This window comes from Natrix helvetica, assembly GCF_964273705.1.
Source record: "Natrix helvetica genome assembly, chromosome: Z".
Taxonomy (NCBI): Eukaryota; Metazoa; Chordata; class Lepidosauria; order Squamata; family Natricidae; genus Natrix; species Natrix helvetica.
The window spans coordinates 61,922,160-61,940,955 of NC_138554.1; the positions used below are offsets into that span (position 1 = coordinate 61,922,160).

General features: G+C 40.8%; 1 protein-coding gene across 3 annotated transcripts in view; it reads left to right on the forward strand.

Annotated features, from left to right (window-relative positions):
* The window catches only part of CEP72 (centrosomal protein 72), a 41,130-nt gene that overhangs the window by 11,216 nt on the left and 11,118 nt on the right, over nucleotides 1–18,796 (forward strand). The window contains exons 4-10 of one of the 3 annotated variants that reach the window (XM_081971618.1): nucleotides 441–555; nucleotides 1,851–2,029; nucleotides 2,880–2,971; nucleotides 3,912–3,963; nucleotides 8,119–8,210; nucleotides 12,237–12,369; nucleotides 17,886–18,085. In XM_081971618.1, coding sequence (XP_081827744.1) covers nucleotides 441–555; nucleotides 1,851–2,029; nucleotides 2,880–2,971; nucleotides 3,912–3,963; nucleotides 8,119–8,210; nucleotides 12,237–12,369; nucleotides 17,886–18,085 — 863 coding nt within the window. The remainder of the gene's footprint in view (nucleotides 1–440; nucleotides 556–1,850; nucleotides 2,030–2,879; nucleotides 2,972–3,911; nucleotides 3,964–8,118; nucleotides 8,211–12,236; nucleotides 12,370–17,885; nucleotides 18,086–18,796) is intronic. The other 2 variants (XM_081971619.1, XM_081971620.1) reach the window with 2 other exon arrangements.

Below are 18,796 nucleotides of genomic sequence, written 5' to 3' on the forward strand. Positions count from 1 at the left end.
AGATATTTAGAAGGTTTGGTTTTATAGTTGATGCACCAGGGTAGAAAGCAGAGATGGTGAATTCAAGTCCTGCCATAGTCATGAAAACCAGCTGGGGGGCCTTAGGCCATTCACTTTCTCTCAGCCCAACTCATCTCCCAGGGTTATTGTGGGGAAAATAGGAAGAGAAAGGTATGTCGGAAACATTAACTTCACTGTTATTTGTAAAAATGATAAAGGCAGGGTATTGTGTGTGTATATGTATATGTGTCTATACATGTATATATATTTAATTCCTTAATAGTACCTTTATTTTTATGTATATATTTTTAAAAATTCACTTTTTGTCATTTATTTTTTTGAAATACACGTTCTAAAATGATTAAACATTATTTAACAATAAAAAGGTACTTTCAAAATATCTGTATAAGTGATTGTCATATTGGATTTTTTTTTTTTAGATGATTTTCCCGTAACAGAAAGTGACCGAAAAGCATCACTTTTGCATTTTACCTCAGATCAAGCCTATACATTCAAAAAATCAGCAGTTTTAGCCAAAAGAATTAAACCTAGCAGGTATTAAAAAAATAAACTGAAGAAATGACAATAGCACAGTTCTGAAAATGTTGGAAACCATTACTGAAATTCTAATGGAATTCATGTTATTGCAATGAGATTGTTTTTCTACTTTTGTTTACCAAGCCATGCTTACAAAAGCTAGAAAACCTTTTGGAATGAGATTTAAAAATAGTACGATAAACTTTACATCTAGATAAAATATAAATAAAAAGTAGAAGTTCCGGTACTGTTCTATCTGGGCTGCACCAGATGCATTCATAAGCTTCAGGTCTTGATTCTAAACATTCAGTAATTAGCCGATTTTGCCAGATAACATTATTAATATTATTATTATTTTGCTTTATTATAATAATGCATATATTGTATGTAAAATAAATAATATACAATATTTTATATTAAACTATTATATTGTTATAATAATATGGTTGGTTGTACAGTCACCTAGATGTTTAGACTGGATTTGACATTTTATACAACTAGCGAGTCCTTCCCAAGTACCTGGGGTAGGCAGATATTGCTGTTTAATAATAAAAATTTGATCGCAGGATGTAAGATGTAAGCTATTCCAAGTAAAACTGTCTTAGGCAAATAACTGACGCTGGTTTAGCAATGCTAATCATGTTCAGTTGGTTTTTCAAATATTTTGGGATTACACCCAAGTTGCCTATTACAATTGATAATATTTTTGCTTTCTTTTGCATAATTGTTCTATTTCTATTTGCCAGTCTTTAGTTGTTTTAGTTGATTTTCTTTCTGCTGTCTAAAGATACTGCAGCATCCACTGTCCAGATTTTGCTTTTTACAATTGTTAAGTCTGAGGTGTTATGAGGTTGGTGCTTGCTTGTTTTATTTATAAAGCCTTAGAGGATCTATCTTCTTCATTTTCTATAATAATGTTTATTTTGTTATTCCCATCACTTCTTCCTGGCTGTCAATTTTTTTTTCTTGCAGATATTCCAATCAATGTTGTTATTCAGTGGTGGGTTCCCAACCGGTTTACTACTGGTTCACTGAGAGAGGGCGTTTTGTGCACATGCAAAAATTTTGCAGTTTGGTCTGTCCACAACCCAGTACATCTGCTGTCTGTTGCTGTCTTCTCAATTCTGGTTTTCTACTTAAGGCTTGGTCAAGTGAATCCAGAATGAGCCCCTCTGTCTTTTTTGTCAATTAATGTGTTAGAAAGGACTAAGGTTTGTTTTCATTTTATATATGTGGTATACCCTGTCAGTGCTGATGGGTGTGGTCTTGATAATTCTTTGATTAGGCTGTTGTGCCATATTTTCTCATTCCAGGTTTATTCATCCAAGAGTTGAATATATTAATTCTATGTCAAAAAAGTATCTGGCAGTGGATGAAGATGATGAAACAGCCTTACGTCTTTTAGCAAAATGTGAATGGGATTTAAGAAAACATGCAGAAATAAGTGTATCATCTAAAAAGGATCCTGAAATAGAGCTTCATAATTTAAAAAGTATGCAGTTTTAAAAATAATATCTCTTTTTCATTATTCTCTGCAGTGGACCAGTATACTGGACCAATACTAGATTGAATGACTGTAGAATTTTGATTCATTGATGGCATATTTTAAGAATTTATTAAGAATGAATAGAAAGTTTAATATGTTGTACAGAGGCATAGGAATCCTTGATTCACTTAACTGGGCCTATTCTTTCTTATATTTATTTATCTACACATATTATTAGATACCTTTACATCTTGCATACAATCACTCAACAATACATTCAACTGTATTCTTCTCATATTTTGTGAGAAAAACCCATTTCTTAGTAAGAGTATCTCATCTTATTTATATGTCCTATTATCAGATAATTCCATTTCAAACATTATAAGTTGTCTGAGTACTGATGGGACAAAAACTCATAATACTTTCCATAGGGAAGAAAGCCAAGTAGCAGAGAATGACAGTTGATTAACTGTCAAGTATCATTTGTTCATTTGAAAATGGATTTTTATCCAGATATAAATATCTGGAGTAAAGATGGGTATAAATCATTTTTTGGTAGCTAAAATCAGTGAGTTGTGGGTGTTCCTTTGAGTTCCAAATGTTCAGCCTGACTTTCTGTCAGAAAGAAAATGAATTCATTCTTGTTGGCTCCATTGTTTGATGATCTGAGCAGCTCCTCGCAGTAAACCGGATACCTAGTTTCATTGCTTTTATTCTGAAATGGAATCAACATATCTGACATGGGAAGTCTCAAGACTGTCAAGTGTTGAATATAGTATTATTACTATCTTCCATGATGTAGTATATTATGTGTTTTTGTAGATCAATTTACTATTTTAGCCCATTACTTCCTAAGGTATTTATGAAATGAAAGAGAATCCTAAGAAGTGGAAATCAGAATTCTCCCTACCCCAATTTTTACTATTACAAAAGAAATGTTCGTTTCAGGTAAGGAGAATAAATAAAAATCTGGTGTTGTACTTGCTTTCTATATGAAATATTTTAAACCATTATGCAATTTCTGCAGAAATATGTTTTATTTCATGATATTGAAAACAGTCAATAGTGTTGCAAAATGTCCATAATTTTAAAGCATTTTCCATGATTTTGTCTCATTAATAAACTATTTGTATTCCTAAGGCCACAAAAAGCTGCTGTTTACTAGTTTTAAAATAACATATTTTGGGGAAACAAGCTTGGTTTCTCATTTAGCTAAAATGTTTGTGCAAACTCCATAGACAAGGAGAATATAATTTAGAGATACAAACTGATGATGGTGCAAAGATACAGGAAAGAAAATAAGACAGCCTATTATTCTTAGAATGGCATTGGAATTTAGGTTCTTTCTTACAAATACCAGCAAAATGGGGGGGGGGGGGGGATCAGATATTACTTTGTCTGAAGTATGTGATTATAGTTTATTTTTCAAGAAGGCTTTAATTGGATGTTACTTGTCTATAAAAATACACTTTTACCAGTTTTTAAAAATGTTTTTCAGTGTGTGGCAATTTTTCTATCATTAGTGAAGTTATATAGGTCCATTTTCTCTTTATCTCATAAATGCATTTATTTTCTAAGACAAATAGCACTGTTATTTAACTGTTAATGTAATATACATGTGTTTTACTAACACCATAATAATGGAAAGATGTATAGAAATCTATCTATCTAAATGTAGCATACATATAGATATTAGATAGATAGATATTAAAAGTTTAAAAATTCCTAAAATTGATGTGTGCTCTAGATGTGGCTGAATTAAAACTTTGAACAGCTCCAGCTCAGTGTGACTAATAGTGAGTTTCTTGGGATTGTAGTTCAGGTTCCACCAAACCACATATTTTTCTTCCAGTTCAAAACATTATGTTTATATACTTTCCCCGCTTAGAATACCGTGTCAGAAGACAGAAATAGACTGAAAGGAACAACAACTGATAAAGGTAGATTATCCAAGTACAATGGTGTATTTCATTTCAATGTTCAATGAATACAAAATTCAAATTAATAACATATATTATCTTAACTTATTATTTGGATTTTGATCTTTAATATCAAAAATGACATGCTTAAGGCTAAATTGATTTTACTAGATCTGAATCTTGAATTAGTTTTCAATATTGGTTGAGTAAAAGTATTAGTAAACATCATTGATTTAAGTTCCAGTAGCATCTCCTTTCAATGTAAAGAAAGATATGCTGTGGTAATAATTTCTGTAGTGCTTCCTGTGGTACCTTAAAAGCCAATCTTCTATTGTTTTTCAACCGTACGTGCCCAATTGATTGCCTAGTACAGTGGTGGGCAACCCGCGGCTCGGGAGCCACATGCGGCTCTTTACACCCTTTAATGCGGCTCTTCTGTGTGCCGGGTGCCCGCTCCCCTCCCTCCTCTCGGGCTTTGGAGGGAAGCTTCTGCAAAAGCCCGGGCAAGTGACAACCAATTTTGGTCCTATGACTGCAGAATGCTGCAAAATACCATAAATGCAGGCCAGTTGTTGAGTGTTTCAAATGTGATTGGAACACTCAACAAGGTGACCACAGTGTGTGTGTGTGTGTGTGTGTGTGTGTGTGAGACAGACAGACAGAGAGAGGAACAGAGAGAGGGAGTGAGGGAGGGAATCAGAGAGAGACTGACAGACAGACAGACACACACACACAGACAGAGAGAGACAGAGAGGGGGAGGGAGGGAGAGAAAGATAGACAGACAGAGAGAGAGACACACACAGAGTGAGTGATTAAGTTAATGAGTGAGAGACACCCACATACACAGAGTGACAGAGAGAGGGAGGGAGGGAATCAGAGAGAGACTGACAGACAGACAGACACACACACACAGACAGAGAGAGACAGAGAGGGGGAGGGAGGGAGAGAAAGATAGACAGACAGAGAGAGAGACACACACAGAGTGAGTGATTAAGTTAATGAGTGAGAGACAGACACACCCACATACACAGAGTGACAGAGAGAGAGGAAGGGAGGGGAGAGAGACAGAGGGAGAGACAGAGACACACACACACACACAGAGAGTGAGTGAGAGACAGACAGACACACACACACACACAGAGTGACAGAGATGGGGGAGGGAGGGAGAGAGAGACAAAGAGCCAGAGAGAGAGAGAGAAAGAAAAAGAAAAAAAGAAAGTGGGAGAGAGAGATGAAATTAAAAACAACAACATACAAACCTGACTTACTCAAACTATCCAAGGAAATGCAAGGCCAATGTTCACATTAGTGGTTGTGACTTTGTCAGTCAATGTCAGGATGTAATTTTCTCTACATTGTAAGGCAACTTTTACGGAATTTAACGTTATCGATAAATAATATCGTTCTAAAGTTTTTGTTTTATTAGTTGTGTTATTTGTATTCTCCCAACCTATGTGGATACTTGCATGCAGAATATTCTCAATAAAAACTTATTGAAACTAAAAACAGTGTACCATCCTATGTATTTTCGGTTTTAAAAATGTGGCTCTCAAAGTAAATTTCAATCGTGGTTTTGGCGAGATTTGGCTCAGTTGAAAAAAAAGGTTGCCCACCACTGGCCTAGTAGAATGAATCTTAAAATCAGGCTTAACCTTTACCTTATCATACCATAAGTAAGCATGTCACCCAAATCTCAAATGAAAACCTAAGAACTAATACCTTTGAGTTTTTAAAAGTTTTAAAAGTCTTTTAAGCATATCAAACAATGGATTTTGTAATACAATCTGAGGTTTGACAAGCCACCACTTTCTTTGCAATTATATTTAATTCTTAGAAGTTTTTTTCAGTCAAATAAATTTGGATATATTTTTCTGCCACTATTTGAGAGGAAGGTCTTTGATCAATATCAGTAAAGTCTGAAAAAGAAATAACATATTAAGTAATACATTCATTTTAATAACAGCCCCTTTTCCCATTTGTGATAAATATTTTTTCTAATCTGAATATGTCCAGCTTTATCTCATTCCACATTTTAACATAACTATGGTTATATAACTTAGAATATTTTTACTAAGAGTCATCCCCGAGTACATTACCTTTTTCACAACTTTAAATCCTGTTTTATTTTTACTCTCATCTTTGCCAATATTGTCACTTTTTGTTTATTTTCAACCCCACCATTTCTCCAATTTTTAAAAGCTCCTTTATAACATGTTCAATACTCCCCAGTGGGTCTTGCAAAATCAAACCCAAATATGGTATTTTTCAAAGTATAAGATTTCACCCTTAAAAGAGGGTGAAAATTTGGGTGTGTCTTATATACCAAATGTAGCCTCACCCACCCACCAGCCCCCACCCTTTGGCGTCTGCCTCCCAGCAATTTACCTCCTTGCAGCAAACAGGGAAAATGAAGTTTGCGGGTGGCAATAGGCTATGGCAATCCCTGCAGCCTAAAACAGCTGATCATCAAGGCTTGCTGAAACTGAAATTAAAAGTGAAGCCAGCTGTTTGCTGCAAGGAGGTAAGTCACTAACTATAAATACCTATAGAATGTTCAAATTATTAGACTTATTTTTAAAAAACTGCTTTATTATTGTTCTAGACAACTTAACAAAATGAAGAAGCCTACCACTATTGTATCTTCTTTTAAGTGGCAGAGAATAATGTATACTTCCAGAAAGCCACATCAATTTTAACACCATTTGTACAAGTATAGTCTGAAATGTAACACCACAAACAGTGTATATCATCTGTGCTGTTTGCTGCAAGGAGGCAAATTGCTGGGAGGCAGAGGCAGATTTTTCTCCCTTGTTTTCCTCCCCAAAAGCTAGCTGCATCTTATATTTTAGAGCATCTTATACTCTGAAAAATATGGTAATCGGGAAGGCACAAAATATGAGAAAGGAGCAGCTGCAGCAGTGTGAGAGGCATGGGATGGTGGTGTCAGTGGACAGGGAGGGAGGAGGCACTTGCACAACCACTTCCAAAACTCCAAAATATCTTGCCAAGAATACTATAGATACCATTCCAGGCAATTGCCCAGCATCAACAGAGACTCAAAGGCATTAAAATAAAAGGTGTGAGTGTGTGAATATCTGTGTGCCTGTGCACGTGTGACTTCCCTTCCCCTAAAAGCCATGTACTGGCTGCACGGGTTATCACCCATCCAGGAGCAGAAGAAGGGGAAGCACTCTGTATATGTGCAGAAGCTCGCTTCACCTCCAAAGAAGCAAAGAGACTCTCCTTTTTCCACTCCTGGGTGGGCGAAAACCTGTGCAGCCAACTTGTGACTTTTAGGAGAAGGGAAGTCACACACACATACACACACACACACACACACTTTTTGTTTTAGTGCCTTTGATACTGGGCTGATGTCTGGCAATTACCTGGAATGGTCTCTACAGTAATCTTGGCAAGATGTTTCAGAAGTGGTTATGCAAGTGTCTCCTCCCTCTCTCCATCCACTGTCCCCCTCTGCACCTTTCACATTGTTGCAGCTGCTCACTACCTGGCAAATGGGAGCGATCTGCATATGGCCAGAGGCAAGGCTGTCATGCATCACAGGATGAATTTTGGGCTGGCAACAAAACCAGGATGGCAGGCAGGCAGTGCAGTGCACCCATCTAATTTGTGTGGCTAATTGTCCCATGTGGGGAATCACCTATGGTACTTGGTGTAGTTGTGCACCGCCCGTGACCAGGCAGCAGGGAAAAATAATGGGGCAAGAGTGGTGAGGGAGAAGCACGGGATCCTTGCCTGTGTAGCTGGGTAAAAGGGGACAATGCCCTCAGTAAATTGTCTGGGGAAAGGGCTGGGGTTAAGCATCTGGGGCAGAGGGGATGGGGAGAGGTTCCCGCGGTGGTGGTCTAGGACTGGAGTGAAGTGGCCATGGCCATGTGGCTGCAGCCAATTGTCCCATTCTGGATATAGGAAGCTGCCAATGCTTTGTTAGAAATCTAAAGTACACTGTAGTTATTTGTTTCTTTAATTTTTTATGTATCTTCAAAATAAATTGGATGCTTTGGGCAAGTATTTTTTATGAAAATAATCTATCTTGAATGTTTCTAGTTACTCTTAATCCAACAAACTTGAATAATTTAACTACTGTATTTCAGATGTTCCACTTAAAGCAATGTTTAAATAGCTGTGTGTTTCTTCTTTTTTTGTCCCATCAGGAGTGAATGAATCATTACTCATTTCACGGAAAATGGTTGGACCAGTTCTAAAAGCATCTAGATTCAAAGAACAGAGATTTAATGGCAGAGGTGTAAGTTATCTGTCCTATTTTTTAAAATAAATGTACAAATTTGAGATATAATGTAAGTCCTTATTTACTTATTGAATCCCACAGAATGTTTTATGTGTCATGTGTACTTATGTACTTATATGTGCATGTGTGTGTAAAAATATCCACAATAAATTTGATATAAATTCTTAACTGTAGGGTTAGGTCAATCAGCAAGTGATTAAATGCCTATATGGTTAAATGCAAAATTATATGCTAGCGACCAAAAAGATGATCATGTATATTCCTAGTCTGGGTTTCTAACATCTGCAGTTTTCTTTGCTATGCAGATGTGGGGGCATTATAGACAAAAAAACAGCTGGTATGCAATCCAAACTGATGAAATCCTCTCTGCTACTAAGACACCTAGAGATTAACCATACATACTCGAAACAGCTGTGAGAAGATAGCATATAAACCAACATTTTTAGTCAGTTGCAATCAGCTGGGAATCAGAGGTTCCACTGTGCCCTGGGCCATATATGCAACCCTTCATGGACTCCAGGTTCAACCAAACTTCATTTTTTATTAATCACTTTGGAGTTTGATTTTTTTTTTTTTTTTTAGTTTTGTTTTTTAAGAATTTAAAATTTAAACTCTAGATTTAAAAATCTATCACAAGCTTACCTATCACTCAATGAATTCCCTTTCGATCCATGTAAAAAGATTGAAAATTATGTCTTTTCAGTTTTGTAAAATATTTTTTTTGCAATTTTTTCATAATAGACAACAAATAGTGGCTTTAAAATGGTTTCTGAAATGGTTTGCTTTCCATTTTGACACCCGCCATCATTGCCTCTGTGCCTTGGCTCTGGCCTGAATGTCAAATGGGCAGTTCGGTTGCACGCCTCCATGATTCCTGCTGCACACTGCTACCAATCCCCATTACACCCCTGCGAATAAAAAGCAGTTGTGAGAGTTGCCATGTGAGCTGCTGGGCCCACACAGCTCCTACGATTGCCACCCCCACTGCCGATTGCCCACTGCCCCACCCAGCACTCAATTGCTGGTGCTAATTGTCCTATGGAGCAAAAGGCTCAGGTCAAATGCTTCTGAAAGAATTTTAAGTGCTAATACAAATGCAAAACAAGATGTTGAAGGTGAATTATTGAAACACATGCTACATAGGAAATGTTTCATCTGAGGGTTTGTGAAGTCCTTGAGAGAGGGAGGAGAGGTATTTAGACTAAATGGAAAAAGGGGATTTTACACTTATGCTGGTAGGTCATGGTAGGTTTCAAAATTTTTTGCCACCGGTTAGGTGTGAGGCATGTGACTGAGTGAGCATGGTCAACTTGATGTCACTCTCATCCATGTCCACTCAGTCACATGACCACCACCACCACAAGCCATACCCACTGAACCGGTGGCAAAAATGTTTGGGATGTTTCGGCTGCCTGCTTCCAGTCCTCCGGTCAGCGAAAATGCTGCTGCCATTGCCACCATATTCTCCAAGCATGCGCAACCCTTGGACTTGCAGGTATGCAACCCTTGACATGGTGCCTTGACTTGGATTGTGCCTTGTGAACTGTGGACTTTTGTTCCTTTCTTGTGGATTTAATTTTGCCTGGTGGGTTTATTTTGATTAGGTGCCTTATGGATTCATTGGCTATTGCTCTGTGGACTGGCATTGGTTTGCTTGTGGCTGGACTTTAATTGGGACAGTTTAATATGAGAGAATATTAATAAAATCACTAAACCATAGTTATGTGTGTGTTTGTGTGTGGAGGATTGTGTGAATGAGCAGGACAGCATAGTCATGCCCCATTCAATCCCAGCCATCCACTTCAGCCGATTCACAACTGCCTTTCCCTCTCTGCTGGCCTCCACTGATTATTATCCACTGCCAATGGCTTCCTGGCCCTCCATCCCTAGCCCTTCATCCCGGCCCATTCCCCCAGACACCATTTGACCCAGGCCTTTTGCTTCATAAGATAATTAGCATCAGCAATTGGGTGCTGGGGGAGAAGTGGGCAATTGCGGGAGCTGGGTAGGGCTGGCAGCCCTTTTGGCAACCCTTGCAGTTGTTTTTTTACTCACAGGAGTGTAGTGGGAATCGGTGGCAGTGTGCAACAGGGATCATGGAGGCATGCAACTGAACTGCCCATTTGACATGCAGGCGAGAGCCAAGGCACGGAGGCAATGATGGTGGGTGTCAACATGGGAAACCCCTGCCCACTGCTGGCTCTTCAATGCCTGCAGTGCCCCCTGCAAAGAGGAGCTGCTGGTTTGGCATTGGGATCAGACTCAATCTACTGAGGGGATTTGGGCAGTGAGTGAGCAAACTGTAAGGAAGGTCACCATGCATGTCCAAAGGCCACCACCTGCATGCTGCTTTGCTCTGACCCACTGCCTCTCTGTACATAGACAGTGGCCATTCATGGAGCCCTCCAATTAGTTCGCACACCCATCGGTCACAGGTGGGATGCATGTCCTCACATGCATATGAAGAGAGTAGATTGTGTGAATCTATTGGAGGGCTCCATGAACGTCTGGTGACTATGTGCAGAAAGACACTAGTGGAACTGAAGCCACTGAGCTCTGCAAAATTTTTTTAAAGCACAGCTGCGGGGGGCAACTGTGAGACTGTCAGCCTTGTCATAAGTCTTGCAGCTGCATTTTACTCCCCCTGCACAGGGCAAGGGGGATATTGCAGGGATTGGGGGGGATGTGAGCCCTCCTGGCAAACTTTGCAGTTGCGTTTTACTCCCCTATGCAGCCCACAAGTGGCGGGAAGTGATTGTGGAGGCTGGAGATAGTCATCCCACCTGTCAAGTCTCGCAGCTGCGTTTTATTTCCCCTTGTGCAGCACAAAAGTGACAGATGGGTGATATAAATGAAAGCTGGGAATCTTCACTATGATGCTTTATTTAAGAACAGAATCAGCCCTCCCAACAGCCATTGGAAACGGGTTAGACAATACAGCAGTGATGTGCGGTGAGGTTTATGGCTGGTGAGGCTGATGACATCATCCAACCACCTGGTTGCTCCGATCGCACGGGCACAGCCCAATCGGATAAGTTTCTCTTCTCAGAAATGTCAGAAAGGAACAGGCAGGCTGCCACAGCTCCACTGAGAAGACATTTCTGAGAAGAGAAACTTCTCCTTTCTCCTCCTTCCCCCCTCCCTTCCAGCACTGATGATGTTACCTAGGCATTTTTTGAATCGGGCGAGCCCGGGATCCTTGCAAGGGGAATGGGACCACGTGTGCAGGAGGCTCCTCAGCGCCAGCCTCAGATCAGCGCGAGCCGTGGTCCCCTTCCCCTGCACACGTGGTCCCATTCCCCTCCTTCCTGAGCCAACATGAAGGGGACCGCAGCTGTGCTGATCTGAGGCTGGCGCTGAGGAGTCTCCTGCACACGTAGTCCCATTCCCCTTGCAAGGATCCCGGGCTTGCCTGATGCAAAAAATGGCGAGATCGGCGCACTTGGGGCTGCTGCTCCGATGTCTAGAGAGGCTAAACCAAGCAGCACGCGCCTCTCCCAGCCACTTTCGCGGCTTCCCGGAGTAATTTTATTTTAATTTTCATGATGAGAGCGGTGAGGCTTGCCTCCCCTGACTGCACGTCACTGCAATACAATGCTTAAATTCTTAATCATTTGAAGCTGAGGTTTTAAATAGTATGCAAAGTGTCAATGAATAGACTACAATATTGTTTATTGAAAAAGCTGTTCTTTATTGAATTAAGAACTGGGTTTTGTAAATCCGATGATGGTCCACATTTATGTGCAAGTATCTAAAATAGTCTTTAGTCAAATATATTACACCTAAAATGCAGTAGAAGGAATACAGAATCTATAGTGCATTTTATGTGAGCCTCATCATCATAAGTTATGTTCCTCTTTTTCAGATTTAGTTTTTTTCAGAAAAAGTGAAGGAGCAAGTTGCAACTTAATTTTTTACATGCACTGTAATTAGTTACCAACATATTTGTATTTTAATCTGCTTTCAGCACATAAGAAGGTTCATACTAGATAAATTGTAATATACGTATTTGTTTCATTTAAGGCACTACCTCAAGGAACAATCCACATGATGAATACAAATTTATGTGAAGCAACACCCATGCAATGTTTACTTGACTTGGTTGACAAATACTGGAATGGTTCCAAATCACTCCATTACAATGAGATTTTTTTAGGTAAGCATGAATGTTGTAATTCAATTATCCTCTCTGATGATTTGACTACTTTTCTCTGATGATTTGATTACTTCTGTTTTTAACAACTAAGTTAATTGAGATTGTCACCCTCAAGGCAAGAGTGCCCAGCAAATAACAGCAAGATGAATATCACCTATCAGTTTACAGTCATTCTTTATAATAGTAGGCAATTTCTATTCATAATGTTGAGACATCCAACCTGGATGCCTATGCAGAAGTGTAGCTATTTTTATCAAATATTCCAAATGTCTTACAGGACTGCTGTTCAGTAGATAGCCAATAATGATTCCATGTTTGTGAAAGTGGGCTGAGGATCAGAACTGAGGCTAGTATACAGCCTCTCTACTTCATAACAGTCTCTCTAACTGTTTGAGTCCGTGAGTGGATTGGCAGTAGAGTTCCCTGGGTTTATGGGATTACATGGGTCTTTAAACTTCCATTCCAGTCTGTTTATTAGTTGAAAGCCAGCATGGTAACCAAGAACCCGATTAGTTATCTCTGGCACAACTCACAGTGGGAGTCACAATTTGGACTTAATGGGATATTTGGGGTGGGGGGAGAAATGGCATATAAATATTACCATCAGTCAGTTAACAAACAAGTTAATTTTTATTATTATGGTTGGTCACAAAATAACCAGATTGGATTTGGCATTTTTATTCACTTAGTGATTCCAAGGACCTGGGGTAGAGAGATGTTGTGATTTAATAGCATGAAAGGTATTGTTGCTTAATGTAAGCTATTTCAAGTAGAGCTTCTCTTTATTATCTGCTTTTCCTGCTAGCTTTTTATGCATTTTTATATATATACATTTTATATATATATATATACACATTACACACACACACACACGTACATAGTGTATGTATGTGTGTGCGCGCGCACACACACACACACACACACACACACACAATTTAGTTATACCAGCATCAGCCAGTCTTTTCCTGTACATGTTCTTCCAATGCCCCTTTTTCTTCTTCAATTGTTTGGTATACTGGGAACATTCCAGGCCTGCATATACTCTTTGGTAAATAAGGGTCTGCCAACATTGCTGCATGGATGAAAGACAAGAAAAACAACTGCAGGAATTGGTTACATCTAGGCTGCTGAAAAGAACTAGGGATGACATGATAGCAGTGTTCCAATATTTGAAGGGCTGTTACAAAGAAGAGGGTGCCACCAGAAGGCAGGACAAGAAGCAATGGATGGAAACTAATCAAGGAGAGAACTAAGGAGAACTAATGAACTAAGAAGTAAATTCCTGACAGTGAGAACTATTAATCAGTTGAATGGCTTGCTTTCAGAATTTGTGGGTGCTCTATCACTGGAGGTTTTGAAGAAGAAATTGGCAGCCATTTGTCCAGAATGGTATAGGACAGCAATGGCGAACCTTTTTTGGCTCGCATGCCATAAGTGGGAGTAGCGCGAGGGGGTCGTGTGCGGGCGTGCCGCACCCATAATGCAATGCGCCCCCCAGTGCACATGCGCGCACAACGCGCCCATTTTTGCATGCTTTTTTTGCCCTCCCCAGGCTCCAGAGGCTTTATAGGAGCCTGGGGAGGGTGAAAAGAGCCTCCCCCGCCCCCCTGGAGGCCCTCCGGAGGCTTCAGGGAACGTCCGGAGGCTTCCCTGAAGCCTTCGGAACACTTAAAACCACCCTCCGAGCAACCCGGAAGTGACTTCCGGGTTGCTCTGATGGTCGTTTTAAGAGCTCCAAAGGCTTCAGGGAAGCCTCGGGACGGTCCCTGAACAGGCACGAGACGTGCGTCTCGATCGCCCGGGCTCAGATCGCCTCCGCCGCGTGGCACCTCGGGCCCGGCGTCCTTGTACCGCTCCGCCCAGCCTCTGCGCACTCGCAAGCGTGGCACAGCGCCACCTAAGGCCGGGATCGAGGCGGCTGCCTGGCGTGGCGTGGCTAGAGGAGGAGGAGGAGGCGAGGGCGGCGCGGCCGAGGCCTGACGGCCGCCTCGATCCCTTGCGCCGCTCCGCCCAGCCTCTGCGCGCTCGCCCGGCCTTCACATTGCTGCCGCCGCCAGGACGGGCTCGGCCGCCAGGACGGGCTCAGGCATCGACGGACTTCCCTTCGGCCGAGCCCGTCCTGGCGGCGGCAGAGGCAGCAATGTGAAGGCCGGGCGAGCGCGCAGAGGTTGGGCGGAGCGGCGCAAGGGATCGAGGTGGCTGTGCGGCCGTCAGGCCTCGGCCGCGCTGCCCTCGCCTCCTCCTCCTCCTCCTCTAGCCGAGCCACGCCAGGCAGGCCGCGCAGCCGCCTCGATCCCGGCCTTAGGCGGCGCCGCGCCACGCTCAATAGTCGCAACTCAGCTGCCTGTCGCTTTTCCCCTCCTTTGTCTCCCAGCCGGGGCGGCCCGCCGCCGAGTTGCGACTATTGCCGCCGCTGCTGCCGCCGTTCATAGGACCCGCCTCTCACCCTCTTCCTCCAGTCGGCAGGCTCCGATTCATTTGCTGCCTGCCAGGCCCTGGCGCCGCGTTCAAGCCGGAGGGGGAAAGGAGGAGAAGGAGAAGGAGGACAACAAAGCCCCCTTCGCTTTCCCCATCCCCCCCTTTTGGCTTAATCCTTGCGACGCCCGCGCAAAGCCCCGAGGGGACGGATTCCTCTGCGGGACACATGGCAGGAAGGCCATAGACTCCCCCCTCCCTCCGCCGTCCAGACGGTCCCTGAAGCCTTCGGAACGCTTAAAATGACGCTCCGAGCAACCCGGAAGTCACTTCCAGTTTGCTCGGAGGGTGGTTTTAAGCGTTCCGAAGGCTTCAGGGACGGTCCCTGAAGCCTCCGGGGGGGCGGGGGGGCTCTTTTCGCCCTCCCCAGGCTCCTATAAAGCCTCTGGAGCCTGGGGAAGGCGAAAAATAGCTTTTAAAAAGGTGAACTCAGCTGGCCAGCGCGCGCATGCGCACTGGCCAGCTGACAGGGCAGAGCTTCGCGTGCCCTGACAAATGGCTCCGCGTGCCACTTGTGGCACGCAGGCCATAGGTTCGCCATCATGGGTATAGGATCTCCAACACCAATGCCCTGCATAATTGTATGATCACAATTGAGCCCAGAATTTCTGTTACTAAGTGAGACAATTGTTAAATGAATATTACCTCATTTTACAACCTTTCTTGCCACAGTTATTAAGTGAATCTTCAGTTGTTAAGTTGATAACATGGTTGTTAAATGAATCCAGCTTCCCAACTTTGTCAGAAGGTCGCAAAAAGTGATTATTTGATCCCGGGACACTTCAACTCTCATAAATATAAGTCAGTTGCCAAATAGGAAAAATTGTCATGAGTCAATTTTTTCAGTGTTGTTGTAATGCTTTTAATGCTAAATGAACTTTTGTTAGTCAAAGTCTACCTAAAAGACCTCCAAGGTTGCTTCCAATTCTCTTATTCTGTTATTCTGTGGACAGTAAGAGCAATAGGCCACGGTTATTGGTGTCCCTAAGCCTTTCATAACTGTTGTACCAAAGCCTATGCCGGACAAAAAAGTAACCAGAGCAGGACTGGCAGGGGTGAAGATGGTGGAAGTACATCAAAACTTTAGGGGCAGGAACCAGAGAAATCACCTTGAGGGTTTTTCAGAGAACCTGATTTCAGAAACTTTTGCTTCAGTACATACAAAGAGGCTGGGACTTTGTCACATCTCCATATCTAACATATTTTAATATCAGAGAGGTAGCCCACAACAGTTATGAGCAGGTATCATTGCCCTTTTGCACTCGGTAGGTCTTCTTGAAAGTAATCAATTGCTGACCAATTCAGAATTTGCTGGCCTGGTATCCTTTTTTCTGTTTTTTTTTAATTATTCAAAAGGAAGTTAAAATATAAAACTCTTACTTTTTTAAAAAAAACACTAACCACAAAAACACAAAATAATCATGACATTGAAAAATGCATTGAAAAATAAACCAACATATACAATACACATACAGATGTTATCCCCCTAATTGAATACTGATTTATACATTACTACAATATTGGTTCCCATCCCTTGCAAAATAATCCCAAATTAGTTAATTAGTAAATCTATTTGCAAAATATTGATTTGTCATTATATGCTATATTGAGGACAAAATAATTAATAGCAATAATAATAATTAAAACAAGTTTAAAATGTCAAAACCCTCTGTTAACCAGCTGTTATCATAATTGATTCATTGAAAATTTGTCACTATATCCTATCTACCCCAAACCATCCCAAAGTTAAGAGTAATTCATCCTCGATCAAATATCCATGTTTATTTCTTAATGGCACTATCATCAATTATTGTCTTATTAAATTCAATTTTCACAGTAGGCCTATCTTCCAAACAAAGTCCAAATAGAAGTGGTTTCCAATTAAGGGTAATAAATGCATTCTCCAATCTCCTTCAGTCCTCCTAGGAAAGAACAATTTGTCACCTATCCCTTCAGTCAAGGGGTCCGTATCCCTTTGGTCTGCAACTTTCATATCAGTGTCCTTTTGTGAATCTAACTTATTCAGAGCTACATGACTCTCTGTGTTTTCCACAACCATTATCATCTCATCAAACTTTTTAAAAAAGCTCTCAACTAAAAATTGCATGTTACCAGAAAATCTTTTCTCATATTTCAGCTACTACTGCTTGTCTGTAATGTGATACCTTGTTCCTCTGTGTAACTTGATCAGGGAACAAAGAAAAAGAAGACTGAAGCAGAAAAAATTCTAGATATTTCAACCCAAGATTGAAAAAAAATTCAAAAGAAATAAATTCTGAATATTTTGCAAATATAAAAAAATACAAAAGTCTTGTGGTGAAAGTCCAATATTAATGTAAATCAAGTGAAAGCACTTCACCATCCCAAAACATGCCATGTTTCATTATGAGGAAAGCAGAAGTTATTCAAAACAGCAACATAAAGGGAAACAAAAAAAGAACAATTAGAACTTTTAAGGGCAAAAAGCAAAATAAAACAATACATTCAAAAAGTGAAAGTTAATACTCAGACTTCCTTAGTAAACAAACTGTTGACAAGGAGGATGGATTTGCCCAGGGACTTTCCAACCCTTCCCATGGGGACCTGGAATCTTCAAGATTCCCCTTCCCAGGTGGGTCCACACCTGTTTTGGGTCATTCCTAAGTGCTCACATTCAAATCTAGGGAGGAGCGCTGCCAAAGAACATCAGCATTGTCAGCCAGGGAAAAGAAAGACGCTTACCGTGCAGCAGCCATATTGGAGAGGTGCTGGTCTTAGTATCAATACTAACTTTTATTATCAAATGATCTTAATTGATTTTGTAATCCTTAACTTTAGCTTACTGATTTTAAAGTGACACTTTGATCAAAACTCAGACCTATTATTTGCTGGAATAATATACAATGGAATGTAAACATGTCTGCAAGACATGCTATCTATAACAATCCAACAGAATCATAAATGAATTGTCTAGCATCCAGTATTTTATGAAGGCACTTGTTTGTTTTGTTTAATTTTCTATTCTCACTAATTATAGACAGATAATTTTTTTTACATCCCAGCTCAAGCGAAAATGGTTTTGTCTGCAGTTCAGAAATCTTTGCCAGCAGGTCAACAGAAACATTCTACAGAGACTCAAGAGGTGAATAAACTTCTCTTAGAGAAAGAAGCCTTACAACAGTGTCTATCTCAACAAGAGAAACAATATAGCATCAGGATTAATAATCTAAAGTCAGAGTTGAGCAAAAATAAGAAAGATATGGTGAGCAGAATATAGTGTTTTCTTTAATACTTTAAAACTTTTTGTGTGTGAGAATAGATGTGTATTCAATCTTAACTATACTACAACTAATTACTAATAATCTTATGCTAAGGCAGGAATTTAATAGTGTGTGCACTCACATTTACAAATCAGTAGGAAAGGTAAGTGTATACCATCCCTGCCCACTGGGCAGGATTGGTAGGCAGATAAATGGGGGCACTGCAGGGCCTCTGCAGTTAGTCATTGGGGCAAATCTGCCTGAATTGTATGCACATGACAGCAGGAGCACTGTAATAGCCATGAATTTAAAATTGGGTCATAAGTAACTTTGGGGAGTTCATAAATCAAGAGCTTCTCTTTTTCCTAAAGGACCTTCCCGAAGGTGAGTAGCCTAATGTCCTTATTCAGTTGCTAAACCAGCCTGGGAACTTCATTGTCTTTGACACTTTTCTGCTGGCTCCCTATCAAGCTAGGATTAAATTTATACAGATAACCCTCAAGTTATGAATGTAATAGAGTCTGCCAATTATATTCATAACAGGAGGATTAATCAATTGGATCATGCTAAATGAACATGGTCTCTCCCTGCTTTCTTCAATGTGTTCATTACCGAATGCATAGGTGGTTAAGTGCACATGAGGTACGTATCTCAGGGTAGGGAAGACCATGGGGGGAGCTAGTGGTGGAACAGGCCACCTGCTTCCAATTGCC